Source organism: Puma concolor, chromosome A2 (assembly GCF_028749965.1).
Source record: "Puma concolor isolate L17-30 chromosome A2, mPumCon1.1.hap2, whole genome shotgun sequence".
Classification (NCBI taxonomy): domain Eukaryota; kingdom Metazoa; phylum Chordata; class Mammalia; order Carnivora; family Felidae; genus Puma; species Puma concolor.
This window is the reverse complement of record NC_141668.1, coordinates 105488121-105505776: the sequence shown is the minus strand read 5'-3', so window position 1 is coordinate 105505776 and position 17656 is coordinate 105488121. Positions and strand designations below refer to the sequence as shown.

The 17656-nt window shown below is 51.2% G+C and overlaps 1 protein-coding gene and 1 long non-coding RNA gene across 19 annotated transcripts in view; one reads left to right on the top strand and one right to left on the bottom strand.

The window, feature by feature from the left end:
* IKZF1 (IKAROS family zinc finger 1) overlaps positions 1–17656 on the top strand; it is a 101410-nt gene that overhangs the window by 58253 nt on the left and 25501 nt on the right. For 11 of the 18 annotated variants that reach the window (XM_086697106.1, XM_086697108.1, XM_086697099.1 and 8 more), the window contains 2 exons: positions 6054–6113; positions 14494–14754. The exons of 4 other annotated variants lie outside the window; for them this stretch is intronic. In XM_086697106.1, coding sequence (XP_086553232.1) covers positions 6054–6113; positions 14494–14754 — 321 coding nt within the window. The remainder of the gene's footprint in view (positions 1–6053; positions 6114–14493; positions 14755–17656) is intronic. 3 more of the 18 variants (XM_086697110.1, XM_086697107.1, XM_086697097.1) reach the window with 1 other exon arrangement.
* LOC147583380 (uncharacterized) lies at positions 58–13687 on the bottom strand. The gene is made up of 2 exons (XR_015248156.1): positions 13454–13687; positions 58–2579 (listed from the first exon to the last, which is right to left on the bottom strand). It is a non-coding gene; the product is annotated as an uncharacterized LOC147583380 (long non-coding RNA).

Below are 17656 nucleotides of genomic sequence, written 5' to 3'. Positions count from 1 at the left end.
GCTCTCTCTCTCTCTCTCAAAATATATAAACATTTAAAAAAGAAGAAGCAAATCTTATTTTTACCAAAAAAAGTTACTTTTTCATTAAAAAAAAAATGAAAAAGCAAGGAGGACATAACTATCCCTCAACTGTCCTTGAGTCTGGTGAGTGTTTCATCCCCAGGTTGTGATGAACTGTGTCCGAGAGGGTGGGTGACGGGAGGCTGCGGGGTCAACCAAAGCGGCGACTCTGACGGAGCATCCCATCAACAGAATCGTGGTGCCTGAACCTGCCATATTCTCCCTTGGACCCTTCGGAAAGAAAGTCTTTGCTTCCTGTTTTCTCCTTTCTAAACTACAGGTCTGTGAGTCAGCTTTTCTTCTCTCCTACTTAGCTCACTGTGCGGCATTACAAGTGTATTCAGAAAACATCAACCACAGTAGGAGAGGTCCCCGGCTGTGCCGTGTGCAGGGAGAGAGGGTCGGAAGCTGGCTTTTCCTCTGGTGGTCAGCTCTGTGTGCCATCTGCTCCGGAAGGCAGGTCTGACAGCCGCAATTTGAAGTAAAGCAAAGTGGACTTCAGCCCATCGCAGTCAGGTCCCAATAGAAACAACCAGAATTGTCCCACCACCTGGCAGTTTGCCTGAAACACGGTCAGGGTCTTTCCCAGACAGACGGGAGCACCCAACAGGAGTATTTGGGACAAAAGCCTGCGTAGACTCAAAATTCCAAGGTGCCAAGAGCAGTTTCCCTGAGGACATCTGTCCTGGTCATGGCAGGTCCCACAAAGCGTTGGTTTTCCGCGTTGGCACCTGTCAGTGGGCCATGGCTGATCCCAGAAGCCCCGAATCTTTTTGTTGATGAGATACGCGTCTCTCTTTATCTGCCGATGTCTTTCCACCGAGAAAAAAAGCTACGGCCCACCACGCGCCTGAATCTTCACGTGAACCAGACAGAATAGATACGATTATTCCCACTTGGCGGGTGAGGAAACCGAGGCTCGGAGTTGGTCGCGTTGAGCGCTCGGTCCGCACAGCTGATGGGAGGCAGGGCCAAGTGCCAGTCACGCCTCTGACCTGAAGCCCCCTGCACCCCACTGTCCAGGAGCCACACCCCTCCCCATGAGTTGATAGGACTCAGCACACAGCAGGAGCCCAGAGACCCATCCAGAGTGAAAGCTGGTCCGCCCGTGCTCGGTTATGTGAACTGCAGGAGGGTCCAGCCTGGAACAAACCCCGGCAAGAGCGGTCTCCCCCGTTCCTAGCTTGCTCCCCGAGACACCGGGTGCCCCGGGAGCCTCACGCACAACCGACCCAGGAAACACAGTGCTCTCTGCCACATACTTGGCAGCTTCTCCCTGGAGGTGCGTGAACTTCTGAAAACGTTTACGTGATCGGATGGCTGTCTTCAGAAAGTAGTAGTAAAGTCTGTTGACTCAGCAGTCCCGTGATGAGTACCTTGAACACTGTAGGCGAGGCGCAGGAGGAAGGGAAGAAAATACTTGTCGCCTCTTAATCTGAGCACAGAAGTTGGGCTCAGGGGGCGCCTGGGCGGCTCGGGTCACGGGCTCGCAGTTCGTGGGTTCGAGCCCCGCGTCGGGCTCTGTGCCGACAGCTCGGAGCCCAGAGCCTGCTTCGGATTCTGCGTCTCCCTTTTTAGTTAGGAGGCAATTATACGCACAGCTGAGTGAAGGTATCTGCAAGTGAAGCGGGTTTGATTTTCCTTGCGTGTTTCCGTCAGGTGCGTGCCTTTGATGATCCGAATGGGATGATCGGCTGGGAGAGTCACTGTCACTGCTGACCGGTCCTGGAGGGACCTAGACCCAGGACTCGGGATCTCGGCCTCACAGTACCGGTGCAGACCAGTGGAAGTTTGGGGAGTGGACGTGAGCGGAGGAAGGCAGGCTTTAGCATGACCGTCTCAGGGCAGCGGGCAAGATCGACCAGAAGAGGGGCCCGAAGGCAAGGACCACAGGATGTATACCCACCTCCGTGCCAGGCGGTGACAGGAAGTGCTGGCAGGATGTGGCAAAGGCTGAGGCAGCCTTGGCTGGGTGGCGGTGCTGGGAAGGGACGTGACTGGAAAGCAGGAAGAGAAAAGCCTGCAGAAGCTTGGGAGAAGTGGGCGGGAAGGTCAGGGTGGAGGTGAGACCCCCACATGCGTTAGAACTTGGGGAATCCAGAACCGAGCGCCGTGGGCACAGGCGGGATAGAAGGAGGCTAGCTGGGTCTGGAGAAAGACCTTGAGTTTGGATTTGGGTAGCCGGGCGGTGACAGAGCCCAGGTGAGTTCCCACAGCCGGGAGGGCCTGGTGCATGCCTGCTGCCTTCTTTTACAAACATTTTGTGTGCCCGTTGGTGCGTGGCATATGGCTGGGGCCATGCAGGGGACCTGGCTGAGTGAGACACCCATCACCTGAGCCCCAGCGCCCTCAAAGCCTGGAAAGAAGGTGGTTTGACCTCACACCAGCGCCCGCCCCCGGCTCTCCATCCTTGGGTCAGACTTTAAGCTTGTCTGCAGTTCAGCCCCCTCTTCCGTAAGGCTGGAGCAGTCAGGAGACATCACCTGGCACTCTCTGCTCCCCTGGTAGAACCTGGAGGGCTAAGAAACAAATATCCATCCTGGGAATGCGTAGGTATGGACAAATTTCAAGAGAATCAAGATCTGGTACCTGTTCAGGTTAACTAGTTCTCTAGCGGGAGCACGGCCATGCTGTTTGCGCTCCAGTGATGGTCACCCGGTCCTGCCCTTTGCCTCTCTTTACCGTCCCGATCGGGGACCCTCTGGCTGGCGCAGGGACAGGAAACGCTAGATGTGTAAGCCTTGCAAAGGTCACTGCAAACCACACTGACACCAGTGAATAGCACACTAATGATCCGACCGTGCCCAACAGGCTAACGTGATTGGAAGAATACGTATAAAAGTCAGACTCCGGCGTATTTCTGAATTCTAAATACAAATCTAAACGTGTTTACTCTCCCCAGAAAATTGTCAGTGTCCTTTGGCTAGAAAGTAGAGCCGACTTCCTCCTCCTGTTTTGAAGATCTCAGGTCTGTCTTAATGTCTCCCTGAACTGACAACATCATGAGAAGTTTACGGGCACGACCCAACGCAAACTGAAAAGTGTGGTTTGTGGGCATTTAATCTGTTTTTCCAGGACGTTCGTCAATTTGGCAATCCGAATAGAATTCAGAATCTGAGGCACCCACAGCGTTTTCTTTGAAAATATTAGTGACAATGTGGCAAATTGAAAACTCCTAACCAAATGAACTCAGTTTGTTCTTGACAAGAAAAATGTGTTTTGTGACATTCAGAAAATTTAAGATACATTGAGTCTTTTTTTCTTTTTTTTTTAATCTGTACCCTTTTGTAAAACAACGGCCTAAAGTTTGGGGTGGAATTTACTAAGGAACCGAAGACGGGCCTGAAAGCCCATCGGGAGATAATCACTTCCCGGCTCCCACGGGCTTCTAGCACCATCGAGAAGGTCTGCTTTGCCACGAGTGTTAGGCTTACGAGCAGCACTGAGATAAGGGACAGGACAGGGTCTGCACCTGTAAGACATCTGCCCGCATGAGTGAGAAGGAGGGTTTTGTGGCCCATCTGAGTGCCCACCGGAGACATGAGCGCCATCTGATTGCATGACCCCTGGACCAGCCTGCTCAGGGGAGGAGAGGGACTCATGAGACACTGTGACGGGGCCCGGATGAGCTGGGGTGGGGAAGCCACACGGAGGGCAGTGCCAGGGGGGCCACGCTTTCCAAATCGCTCGTTGTTAACTCATTTCATCTTGCGGGGGACTATTGATCAATGCACTGTGACTCCCATGGGCAGGTGAGTGTGTGTGTGTGTGCGTGCACACCTAAGTGTGAACGTGCATGTGCAGCTGTGGTAACACCCTTCCTGATGCCTCTCAAGCACCAGGGAAGAGAAAACACAGCTTCTCAAAGGCCCTTCCTGCACAGGGAGAATGTGTGTTTGGAATACTGGCTGTAATGCATTCATTAGATACAGTCTCAGATTCGCGCATTCACATGCTAACCTCCAGGAGGACAGGTTCCAGAACTTCTGCAGAGCCCCAGTCTCCTCTCTGATAAACTAGTGATAGTTCCTGCCACGTAGGACGGTGGTGAAGATAAAAGGCAGTTTATGGAAAGTTCTTTGCAAGTACCTGGCATTTACAAAACCCCCAGTGAATGCCTTCCATGAAAGTAGACTGAAATAGAATAGGGTAGGACCTGACAGGACAGACATAGGACGGAACTGGACTGGACAAGACGGGACCAGGCAGCACCAGTCAGGACAGGACCAGACAGAACAAGACAGGACCAGACTGGACAGAACAGGACAGGATAGGACCAGATAGGATAGGACCAGACTGGACAGGACAAAAGTGGACAAAACTGGACAGGACAGGATAGGACCAGATAGGACAGGACCAGGCTGGACAGGACAGGACAAGGTGAGTGTCACATTCTCCTGTTGTGCGTAATTACCGTCCATAAGGAGGCCACGTCCTTCTGAACCGAGAAGTCGGTTGTGCACAAACGCGTGTGGTGCGTGAGTGAGCGCGAACTCCTATCGGCTCAGCTTTCCTAGGGGGGTGAGTAGAGTAACTCTGTAGCTACAGCCGTGTTCTGTTTTTTAAACTTGGTGTCCATTTTAGGGAATCAAATATGAAGGACAGACATTATAAAGCTTGTCTGAATTGTGGTCGCATCATGATGCAGACAAGCTGTGTCCTAAGAGGACACCCGGGGAAACTGACCTCCCAGTCGCGTCACGCTGAGGCCCCAAAGCAGCAATCTGAGCAATATCTCGGGGCGTGTGGCCGCGATGCCTTTTCATCTGTCTTCTATCACGTATGGTGATGCCCCCATTTTCAAAAGGCAATACGTTGCCCTTTAAATACCCCCATTACCTGAGATGGTTGTACCCCTGCGCACAGAGAGCCAGAGATTGGAAAAGGTGACCCAGGGAGTCGAAGCTCAGTGCAGAGCCCGCTGAAAAATCGGCCTCATTTTGCTGGCTGGCTGTGGACACTGAGCACACGTGTGCCCGGGCAAGCCACCACTGACCTGCCTGTTCCACGTGGGCCATGTGACAGTGACGGTCTCTGTGAGGTTTAGACCGTCAAGGGACAGTGTAAATGAGGCTGAGGGTTTGCTAGGAAATGATGAAGGTGGTCACTTCAAGGAGCACCTTTGAAAGTCTCTCTCCAATGATGCTTGCCCATTATCCCAGTATTTTAGTCAATATTTCACGGGAAGCACGGAGAGGGTCTGTAGTCAGAGGAGTGTGGAAGCTGAAACGGGTTCCAGCAACGTCCGGGAGGTCCGTTTCCTGTGGGGACACCATCGTCTTGCCTCTGCTAATTCGGTGGCTGCTCCAACAAGTTTAATTTAGCAGCTAGGCTGCACTTGCCACGCTGACAGACGTCAGGATGCCCCCCTTGGAGAGAAAACTCCGTGTGCGTGTGTGCGCGCACACACGTGTCTCCACGCGTGCCTCCATGGGTGCGCGTGGGTGGCAGCTGCTAAGCCTTCAGACATAGACACATGTCGGGAAGTTCTGACCTACAAACACAGAGCAAGGACTTGAAGATCTGAGGTGCTGATAACATTTATGAGAGCGGCTGATAAGGAATACCCACAGAAATTGATAGCTCGTTCTGAGGTGGGGGAAAACACTAATTTTTCCCCACTCAGGGTGCGGTGTGAACATTGCTGAGTTTCTACGAACACTTTCTAAGAAAATGTTGAAAGCCGAATGAAGAAAATCTGCCATGCGCTCAGCCCGCTAAGAAGCACACCGCTTTCGTTACTGCCCCTAAGATGTTTGGCGCAGCAGAGGTTAGGTGATAACATGCCATGCGCTGTGGTCCTGCCTCCGAGCAGCACCGTGTTACCATTGAGTGGCCTGTACGAAGGCTGAGAGTGGCAGACGAGTAGCCAACTGTGGGTTACGAGCAAGCATGCTTTCTTTTAAAAGAAATAAAATGACCCTTTCTTTGAAACTGACTGTATCTTGTGAACACTGTCAAAAGCCAGCTTTCTTTCTCCTTCTTTATTGCAGTTACATATGGGGCCGATGGCTTTAGGGATTTTCATGCACTCATTCCCAAATCTTTCTCTCGTAAGTATATGCTTCGCTTCTAGAAAACAAACGCGTGTTCACCTCATCCTCCATTTCCATGGCGTAAATGTTGTGAATGCATGTGTCCACACCACCTTCCTTCATGCTTGACCCAATGAGCTACATCTTGACCGTCCTGTTCATTAACCGCCTGGGACATCACCGATACAAGGACGTGCATATGGAGCGTTTAAGACCATTGGAAGATACACTATGGGACGTTCCTCTTGTTGTGGCAGTGACAGTAAGGGTAGAAGGAACAATAGTACTGATTGAATTGTTACTCCAGTCATGCTGGTAAACAGCATTGCCATTCATGTGATGAGTATCTCCTTTTTATTGAGTGTGATGATAAAATGGCCTGACTCCCTGTCCCCATGAAACAGCCCAGCGGGGCGCCTGGGTGGCGCAGTCGGTTAAGCGTCCGACTTCAGCCAGGTCACGATCTCGCGGTCCGTGAGTTCAAGCCCCGCGTCGGGCTCTGGGCTGATGGCTCAGAGCCTGGAGCCTGTTTCCGATTCTCTGTCTCCCTCTCTCTCTGACCCTCCCCCGTTCATGCTCTGTCTCTCCCTGTCCCAAAAATAAATAAACGTTGAAAAAAAAAATTAAAAAAAAAAAAAGAAAGAAACAGCCCAGTGTGTTTTCATGATAACTTTTACGAATTTGTCGGACCGGAGAAAGATGCGCGCTCTCCTTCCGTGGCTCTGAAGTATTCATTTCAGAACCGAGAAGAGCATGCTGGCAGGGCTTTGAGGCCGTTAGTCTGCGGTGCCTCACTGCCTGAGCGGACACAGTTAGGAGTCTGTGCCTGCAGAACCTTCCTGATCTGAGCTGGTAAACCAAAAGCAGATGTTAATTTCATTTTTAGCTGTTAGGAGTCCGTGAACGATAGACGGATTAGGGCAGCATCGCCGAAGGAGTATTTTAAGGAATGCGGTGTGCTTTTAAAAAGGCACAGGGAGCCGAATATTGAAAGGAGCACAGACGGGTTGCCCCCCTCAGGACTGAAGCCTTGAGAACGTGCGTTAGTAAATTCTCTCCTGTTTTAAAGCAACGTCAGAAAACAGGTCGTGCTTGTTAGTACTGCAACAATTAGTGATCCCGGCTCAACCTGAAAGGTGTCAGTAACGTTAAAGGTAAGTTTCTGACATCCTGGTAATCAAAACTCTTTGATACCTGAAGGATTTAGCACTGGCCACATAACCATACCCTGTTCTCACAACCCGGAGTGGAAATTGACTGCTTTTCCAGTGTAGAAAAGTTATAGAGATCTTTCTTCTACTGATGATCTCCCTGTGATTCAACTTTAAAACGACAGTTGAGAGATGGACTTCTGCGAGCTCTGTATGTATGGATGTGTCTTTATATGCATGCATATGCATGAGGGTGTGTGTGTTCATACAATTACATCAAACAGGAAGGTGCTAGCACAGAGAAGTCTTGTCAATTATAGGATTGGAGCAGTCACATGGCTGCAATGTTTTCATCTGACATGAGCCGTCAGATGCCCTTAAGAGTAAGGAAATACATTCTGGTTTTTCAGAATGTTTTCATGAAATCTGAGGAAGGTTTAGGGGCAAGCACGCTGTAGTGTTGAAGCGGGTCCTTTGGTGAAGACTTCAGTAAGTAAAACCTGGCTTGTTTAAAGACCCATGCTACTTGGAGATTTTAGAAGGTAGATGATATATGTTTTGATATATATGCCTCTCTGTTTACGCAAATGGATTCACAAGGTATTCTGGTCTCTTTCTTCCACACCCCCTCCCACGTACCCAAATTGTAAATATCCTCCTCCTCCACACAGATGGCTGTTGTCCTTGAGGATGGCCCCACCCAAACAGCAGCCCAGCTGCTCTTGGCCAACACCGCCACCTGGTGGGCAGGGTGGAGATTGCCCTCCTCACCCCACGTCCCCTCCTTTTTTTTTTCCATCTTGAAAATTAAAAATACAACCTGTTTGACCCCCCTCTACCTCCTCTTTCCCAGCTTGTTGTGTTCCTAGTCACCCGAGGAGGATGTAAGTCTGCTTGTAACTCATGCTTTTTTCAGACTCTTTCTATTTTCTCTCTCCCTGACTTCATTTAAAGGCCTAAAAGGATATAATCGTGCATCTTGGCAAGAAAAAAAACCTTATGTTTTAAATGATGGAAGTTATAATAAGTGGTTTTATTAGCTTAAAAACGCTTAAAAGTGTTTGTAAATCACTTTTTACGAGGCAGCACAGAAGCATCTATATATTTCCTCTTCATCTCAAATTTTATTTATCTACTCATTTATTTATTTTCATTTAAATGTTTATTTATTTATTGCATGTGTGTGTGTGTGAGAGAGGGAGAGAGAGAGGCAGAGAGAGAGGGAGGCAGAGAATCCCAAGCAGGCTCCACGCTGTCTGCACAGAGCCCAATACGGGGCTCAGACCCATGAACCCCGAGATCATGACCTGAGCAGAAACCAAGAGTCAGACACTTAACCGACTGAGCCACCCAGACGCCCCTCAAATTTTAGCATCATCGCACTCATTCCAGATCTGTCGTGAATATTTTTATTCCGTTTGATTTTGGCTTGCTAGTCACTGGTTGCGGGTCTATTTCTCTCTCCCATTTTTTTTTTCCCATTTAAAATATTGAGGGCTCCAGGCTTACGTGGCCTAAACTCACACCATAGGAACAATTTCAGGGTGTCTTTACAATGGAAAGGCACACTCTGAGTACCAAACCTTTACATTACTGGTAAATGCCAAGACACTTTCTAAAAGGGAAAAGGCAACGAAGAGGAAACAGAACCCATTTGTCGTGGGGCGGGGGGGGGGGGGGGGGTGCCACCAGTGCACGTTATATCTATGCATTAAAATGCTTTAATCATTCATGAGTACGTTCAGTGCTTGGCAGTGGATGGAGCCTCTGGGCTCCGTTGACCCTGAGTTGCCTGGCTTCTCCGAATTCTTCGGTGCTAAACTTGTCCCCACGCTGAAGTCCGCCTTACTTTAGGGGTCTGGGGTCTCTCTTGGGACTGCTGTGTTACTAATAACGTACGAGACCCCTAGAATATATAACTATAATATTTTAAGTGTTCCTAATTTAAACCAGCATCTGAGAAGGTAACTCTTGACTCGAGATTTGAAGACATCAGCTCTTAATATATGTCACGTTTACTAAATAATAAAATGGAGCGCCTGTCCATGCGCGGTCCGTAGTCCACGAAAGAGCTTCAGGGTTAGGCCTGAGCCAGCGTGTTCTGGGGCAAAGAAACACGTGAACGTCTGCTTCTTGTTCTATATTTAATCGGGTCAGTTCAGTACCTTACTGAGTTCGACATTTTTCTGAGTGGTAGGGGAAGGAGTTGCAAAATACGTGTAAGCATAATCCCTACGTTGAGGGAGACCGTAGCGTTTCGTAGACATAAGGGCGCATATGAGCAGTTCCAGCTCCAAGAAAATGGAACAGATGGCGTGGGTTAGGAATTCAGGGTAGGGACAGCCGGTCAGCAGGAGCCCTGGTTAGCTTAGAGACAACATCCATGCAGTGGAGCAAAGTACAAGAAATACAAACTAGGGGAGACCCGCTATTTCAGGGAACTCACTGGGCCAGTCGACCTGTGTCCTTCAAGGGAGATCATGAAGAAAACGAAGACTCTCCCGTTCCAGTTGACTTTTCTCAAGGGAGTGGAGTAGGACTCGTGCATACCCTTTGGGTGGGCTCCAGGCCAGGAGTTGGAACAGCTTAAATAAAGGCCATTCATCTGTCAATGCTTCATCAGGGGAAACAATTACTGGTGCCATTGACTTCTGCAGGGTTGTGGAATTCAAAATGGCGGGCTCACAAACGCAACACTCACACAGACCTCCCAGGTCTTCCTGTGCGCATGCACCCGGAGGTTGTCCACGCAGGTGCCCCCTCCCCCAGCCCACCTGCAGAAGGAACCTGCTCCCTGGGCACCACCTCTGGGCCGTGTGGTGCCAGGGCCACCCAGGCCCCCCCTGCTCTCTGTTCAGCCTCAGCCTCCCAGCCCCGCGTGTTGTTTCCCTGAGCCGAGCTTGTCCAGCCCCATGGACGCCCCAAGTGTGCTCAGCCCCCGCTGACTTCCTTCCTTCTGACCACTGCAGACCGTGCCTGCCCTTTTTAGCGGAGGCTTACGGCCTGGCCAGGGCAGGGGACTCCGGATTTCACCGCGTGCAGGACCCCAAGGCGGCATCTTCTGTTTTTTCCTTTTTCCGGCCACATCACTAATTGAGCCAAAACACCAAAACCCCTCTTTCACACTTAGATAAGTGAAGCCAACAGCCCCATCCTGCGTTTGTGTTTTTTTAAAGGTCTATTTTAACGGGACTGTGCATTTATGTCTAATAGATCACAATTTTGAGATCGGTGTGTTCGCGACTTATTACGACAGGTTTATGCCCTGACCCCTTGAGTGTAATAGGCGTGTTGCCTGTGTCCTCCTCCCAGCCAGAAAGGAGGCCCTGTTTCGTGGACACCCTCCGCGGGTGAACAGAGGTCCGTCCGTCTCTTCTGTGCGGCCAGCACGCAGTCTGCATCTGTCCAGAAAGACAGGAAAACTTTTCGCCCATATTTAGGGAACGTTCACCTGTGCGTGACTCTGACCTGCCCTTGGCCGATGGTGATATCCACCTGCGGTCTGTGTTCTCACCTGTGCCCCCGGCCCCTCCCCCATCAGGCATCTTTTCTCTCTGTCCCTACGGATTTTTCCTGTCCTAATGCAGCCTAGAATGTGGCCGCAAAGTTCTGGCAAGCTTCCAGCCCTAAAACACTCTGCATCTTCCGCTCGACTCCTACTCGGAAACGCGTACCCTGCCTGCTTACACGGAACCCTGTCAAGTTCCTGTCCCTCGTGGCTGCTTGAGCTCGCCACCAGGGATCGAGGGTATTGTCCGCGATCTTTTCTCCAGCAGCCTGCAGCATCACAGGATCCTGAATTCTATCTAGTCTTTGAGCTCGGCCTCGACCGGTGCTGCCCAGATCTACCGAAAACCGTACCTGGGGTCCGCAGAATCTCAGGATGGTTTATAACAGGCGCTCGTGCCATCTGAGCCTCCTGGCTCTTTTGGTTCTGTGACATTTCTTAGAGGAAACGTCGCATGGCGTAACAGGAATGAGAAAGGTTAGTGCCTGGTATCCAGGCTGGCTTGAGGGCCTCTGTGGCATTTAAGGTGACATCCATGCTGTGCTCCCCGCCCGTCCCCCGCCGTGCCATCCTCATCTTCTTCCTTCCTGGTCCGGCTTTGCCTTGGCTGCAAGTGGCGTGCTGTGGCCGATGTCACCCTGAAGGTCACCCTGAGGCTTTCCCGTTCTCTTGTTCCTCACCAGGAAGGGCCCACCCCGTCATCAACAGCACAAGCCACGGAGCACGCCCGACGGTCACAGAAATACCTGTCTGTCTTAACAACGTAAAATAAGTCGTGGTTCCTGGCAACTGTACTTTTGGGAAAGCAAAGGTCATTGCTGTCTAAGAGGTTGCCTCAGACTGTGTGAGACAGAGCCGAGTGCTAAGGGGGTTATCCCCATGCTTCTCCATCCTGTGGTTTCCTCCTTCCAGCCACGGGTGCCCAGACCGCCACCCTTGTGTCTCAGCGCCACTGGCGAGAGAACTTGCCCAGCAACAATAATTTGCTCCACCAAGCTCTGGAATGCCCCAATCTCATTTTAAAAAAAAAGCAAAAAACAACAACAACAACAAAAAACACCAGTTGGGTGATTAAAAACAATCCCAGGTTAGGGGCGACTGGGTGGCTCAGTCAGTTAAGCATCCAACTCTTGGTTTCAGCTCAGGTCATGAACTCATGAACCTTGCATCAGGCTCTGCACTGTGAGTGGAGCCTGCTTGGGATCGTCTCTCTCTCTCTCTCTCTTTCTCTCTCTCTGCCCCTCCCTCACTCATGCTCTCTCTCTCTCTGTCAAGAATAAATAAACTTAAAAAATAATCATCATCATCCCAGGTTAAGGAGTTCAGAAGTCTTTGAAACTTGACTGTCATGTTTCCAGAGCATTCTAGCGCAGAGTTCAGTGATAATGAGACCCCAGGAATTAGCTTCCACCTCAAAGGATTCAAAGCATGTGCCTAGGAATACGGATTCTAGAGAGTTCAGAAGCCAAAGGGCCTGGTGGCACCCCCCTTCCTTGCCTGCCTTGTGCAGGTGAGTCAGTGGGACTTGGTCCCTTTCTCTGGCAGCTGGGAGAGGTCAGCAGGGGGCCTCTCGGGTGCTTCTGAGGCTCTGATCTTCGGAGTCTTGTAGAGAAACACATGTGAGGCACCCTCTGATTGGACACAATGCTGGGATCTGATCAGAGGAGATACTCCCTCGCTCCTGGGATCTCAAAATCCACAATGAGGGCTCGGGCCCACGTTCCATCTAATTTGTTCCATGTATTCATTTGTGTCCCCGGAGAGCTAATAGGAAAACCTTGGTGGTCTGGCAGTTTAGGGATGTGGGCGCTGGAGGCAGGCCACCTGTAGTACCTCCCAGGTCTCCCACTTGCTAGCTGTGTGACCTTCCCTCTCTGTGCCTGGGTTTCTTCAACTGTGAAATAGGAGAGTAGCATTACCCCCCCTTACTGGGTCACTGTGAGGGCTAACTACTCGAGAGCGAGTGACGCTCTGTGTGCCCGGCACAAATGAAGTGTCACAGATACTACTGGGGTGAGCCGTCCACAGACAGCTCTGTGGAGAACGTGCTTCCCCACTTGTCACACCCAGTCCCCATCCTAAGCCGATTTCTCCTGGGCTTACCACTGACGAGAGTCCTCCCAGCGCCCCCGGTGGGCCAGTGCTGATCATTCTGGCTTTGACGGATGAGGAAACCAAGGCACAGAGAAGGTGTGCGACTCGCCCAAGGTCCCAGCACTCCCAATGAGTGGGGTGGAGCTGACGTTCCCAGCCAGGAATGTCGACCTCAGAATCCGGGCTCTCAATTTATTCGCAGTGGTCACTGAATAAAATGAACCTGGCGTGTTACGAATTAGGTTATTTGAAACCACGGTCTCAGACCTGACTGTACGTTGGAAACTCCAGGAGGGCTCATGAGAACAGAGTGCTTGGTCCAACCCCAGAGTTTCTAGCTCAGCGTGTCTGCGGTGGACCAGAGAATTTGCTCTTCTGACAAGTTCTCGCTGATGCTGATGGTCCAAGGACCACGCCTGAAGACCCAGTGATTCTAAACATCGATCAAAGATTTCATAGTACTGACTACCATCTATCTGTGCCATTGTTTCTTGTACTTGGCCGAATTGACCTACCTGCTCTTATTAACCTGTAGAGACCATGATGGAGACGCTAGCTTTCAGGGTCACTGCGGTTTCTCCCACTGATTACGGTGATGGACTTACCATCAACAGCCTTCATCATCACGCTGTGTTTCCCAAGATGACAAACGAGATGCCTCTGATTTTCTTTACCAAGAAGAACGTGTGAATGACAGAAATCACCACCCTAAATGTGACTTAGAGGGATCACTACTACAGAGTAAACAGCGGTCAGGGCGTTGGTTAATATGAGCCCTTCACCCTCACGCAGGGCGCTCCCTTTGAAAGGCCAATGAGATCTGCCACTTTCACAAACGACTTGACCCTTCAGCCACCCGGAGACACGTGCCACACGGTGGCGCTACTCTAGGGCACAGGTTTTATTATTAAGAACCCTAAGGAGTTAGAACGATCACGTGCCAGAGAAAGAAAACCGGTTGAGAACTCCTTTGGGCATCCGTGGCCAGAAATAGCGTGGGTTTACTGAGCCTTGTCCCAGAGTTTATGAACACGAGAAACACTGAAAGATGGCGTCGTTAAGTAGAACGAGGGTCTCAGGCTTGATAACCATTTAGGAGGGACTTTGCCCAGCCCCAGAGGCACATCACATGACCAGTTCTTGCCCGCCCACCCAGCACAGGAGGCATGTCACATGACCAGCGCCCCTCCCCCCCAGCACTGGAGGCATATCACGTGGCCAGTCTGCCCCAGCCCCCCTCCCCCGCCCCCGGAGGTATGTCGCGTGACTGGTTCTCTGCCCGCCCCCAGCGGGCGCCATATCACGTGGCCAGCTCTTCCCCGCCCCTCCCCACCCCACTCGGGAGACGCATCACGTGACCGCTTCGCCCTACCCCCATCCCTGGCCTGCCCAACCCGGGAGGCGTATCACGTGACTGTGACAGGTTCTCCCCCCTCCCCACCCACCCATGGGCCCAGTGGGTTCCCCCAGAGCCCCAGGCGAGCCGGACGTGACCCCAGCCCTGGGCTGTCCCCGGGGTCCAGGCTGCGGAGGACCTTCAAGAACCTTCTCCGCTTGCAAGTGGTGTCTTTTTTGCTGCTGTGTTGTTTTTGTCTTGTTTTGTTTTTGCGATGACACTGAGTGGCCCCTGTATTGTTTCTTTCAGCCGGTAATGTTAAAGTAGAGGCTCAGAGTGATGAAGAGAATGGGCGGGCCTGTGAAGTGAATGGGGAAGAATGTGCGGAGGATTTACGAGTGCTTGATGCCGCGGGAGAGAAAATGAATGGCCCCCACAGTGGCCAAGGCAGCAGAGCTCTGTCAGGAGCTGGAGGCATTCGACTTCCTAACGGCAAACTAAAGTGTGATGTCTGTGGGATAATTTGCATCGGCCCCAATGTGCTCATGGTCCACAAAAGAAGCCACACTGGTAAGGCCTGGCGTAGTCCCTCCTTCGGTGGCCCGGAAAGGTCCGCGGGGTGTGGCAGGAGGCATCTGCCCTTTCTTGGCTGAGTGTTTGGAACCCGTCTCCCGAGCGTAGTGTTGTTTTTCTGCAGCCACCTCGAAACGTGCAGCAATTCTGACCTATATGCAGGGGGAGCGTTCCCGGCCTGGAAAGTTCTGTCTGGGGCCCGAGGTCCCACCGCTAAGCCAAGTAGTGGGCGCTGTGCTGTTAGGGGACTCCTGTCAGATGAGCTCACCCTTCACACAAGACAGAACAAAACCCAAAGAGATCGACCTGCTGAAATCTACTCCTCGGAGGTTCCCCCGAGAAACCACGAGTAAAAATTACATTTCTTTTTTTTTTTTTTTTTAACAAAGATGCCTCCTAGAACTACTGTTATTTATTTACTTATTGAGGTTTCTTTATTTTGAGAGAGCATGAGAACAGGGGAGGGGCGGAGAGAGAGAGAGAATCCCAAGCAGGGTCTGTGCTGACAGAGCCTGACGTGAGGCTTGAACTCATGAACTGTGAGATCCTGACTTGAGCTGAAATCCAGGAGTCAGCTGCTTAACCAGCTGAGCCTCCTGGGGTGCCCCAAAATGTGCATTTCTTAAATTCAAACTCACAGAGCTTGGTTTTTAGAAACACGAGGGAGTGACAGAGAAGCTGCAGGAGACAGTCTTTCACAGAGTTCAGATTGATTCTCGGGCAGCCTTATCCACCAGCAGGTGAGCCCAAGAACAACAATGGTCCATTGCCCTGAGTTTCCATCTCCAATTGGTAAAGAACTTCTTGTCAAAGCTTCTGTCTGCTGGAGGCTTTGGAGGTGTCAGAGAAGGTGGAATTCTGTGTCCAAAAGTGAGGACGTTGTAGTGTCTCATGGCTGTGCCCAAGGTCATGAGATGTTCTCACACTGGGGAGAGGGGACGTAGTTCTGCCCCCTCCCTATGCTTAGTCATGGCAGACGGCCAGCCCCAAGCCTTCCCACCACAACTATGGAGTCACCTCTAATGGCACCAGACGGCCTTGATGGGTCACATGTTCTCTTCCACTGCGTGCACGAGGTGTCCTTTGAACTGAAGAGAAACGTTCCTCTTTGGCTGAAAGGCGTGCCAAACACCATAAATTTGCCACCTTGAGTGGTCCCCAAGAGTTTAAACAGAAAACATAGGAACCCAGGGTCCTTGCTGTCCAGGGGTTGGCGTTGGTGGGTCGCCATAAAGCCAGCCATCGGTCACCACACTCCACAAGAGGAGGAGAAGGAAACACTTGAAATGCTTGCTTGGGAGTCACGTAGGTTTTATCAGACAGCTTAGGGAAGTAGGAAGACGGCTTGCAAATTCCAGCCTTGTGTGAGTCTCAAATGGGGCCAAACCCATAGGCGATGATCAGAAATTAAGCGGGAATTCAGAAGAACCACAGAGCAAAGTAGCTGGCTTGGGAGGAAGTGCCGACTTCCGCCCAGTCGTAAGTTTTACGTCTGTATCAGGGCAGCCTCCAAAGTGACGCCTTCTATTTGTAAGACCCCTGGAAAGCCAGAAAAGAGGTTTATTTTCGGTGAACGTTCCTCTTCGATAAAAAAAAAAATTTTGACCTGTGAAATTAAGCAAACTTTGCTTTTCCTAACATGTCCCTTAATTTTCAAATTATCCGGCGAAATGGACCCCTCCCGTCAAGCCCTAAGTCAGGCTTGCGTGAGAGTAGTCAGGCTCTCCCCTTTTGTAATGAGGTGGAAATTAAAGTGAAGGTAGGTTACTCTGTGATAGACACTTAACAGAATACGCCGGGACCCATGTTAATACATTCCTGATGGAGGAAGAGGGCCTCACAAATGAATTACTTTCCTGCTAATTCATGTAAAGCCTGACCGTACAGTGAAAATTCTCTTAAATAAATATTTGATAAATGAATCAAATTCTGGCATACTAAATTGCCGAAATATAATGGCTGCCGGCCGCGATAAAAAGAATAATTGCATTTAATGAATAAACCTGCCAAGTCTGGATATGCAGAGGAGCAGCGGCCTTTTCTGCTCCCACAGATAGTGCTGAGCGCCCAGGTACATCCCAGCCATGCTTCCCTCACGGAGGGAGTACGTTCCAGAAGTAGGGACAGAGAGACACCACCGATGTTATGGTTCCTGGCTTGGCTTTTACTAAACAAACAACCAGACTGAAACAGTAAGCCCGTGGATTGTCTTCACAGTGTATTCCCACCCCCGTAAATGTGAGGTCAGGGTCATAGGGAGTTCCAGAAACACACTGGGCAAACTAGGTTTCGGTATGTTAGACGTGCTAGAAAGGTGTCTGTTTTCCTGGGATCCGAGCAGAATGACGTTAGAAAAGGCGGGCTGTGCCAGGCCTCCGTCCCAGCCTGAACTCTCCACGTTTCCAGTGCTTCAAGGGCAAGGCTTCTCAAACTCCGGGGCCATGTAATCACCAGGAGATCACGCCAAGATGCAGACCCTGGGGCACACCGCAGAGGACGCGCGGGGTGCTGGAGCCCAGACCCGGCACATCCGTGGACGGCAGGACGTGCGGCCAGGAGCACACCATCAGCCTTGCCACTTCAGACAGCTCTTCACGCGGGAGCCCGGGCCCAGCCTGCTGATTTCCGCCCGGAAGCCAAGGCCTGCACCTGCCCACGGCCAGGCGAGCCAGGCGCACCAGAGTTCCCTTGCCCGATAAACGGCAGCCCCCAGGGGCAGTCTCCCCGCCCTGCGCCCCATAGCGCCACCTCGGTGAGGGGCTGTTCGTGCCATTGTCTGAACTGTTGGCTGACCCGACCACTTCCTTCCCTAGTGTTGCTGCTCGGTTTCTGTATGTTAACTGCATCGTAATAGCAGCGCCTTACCCGCCAACACCTTAGGGCGAATGTGAGAATCACA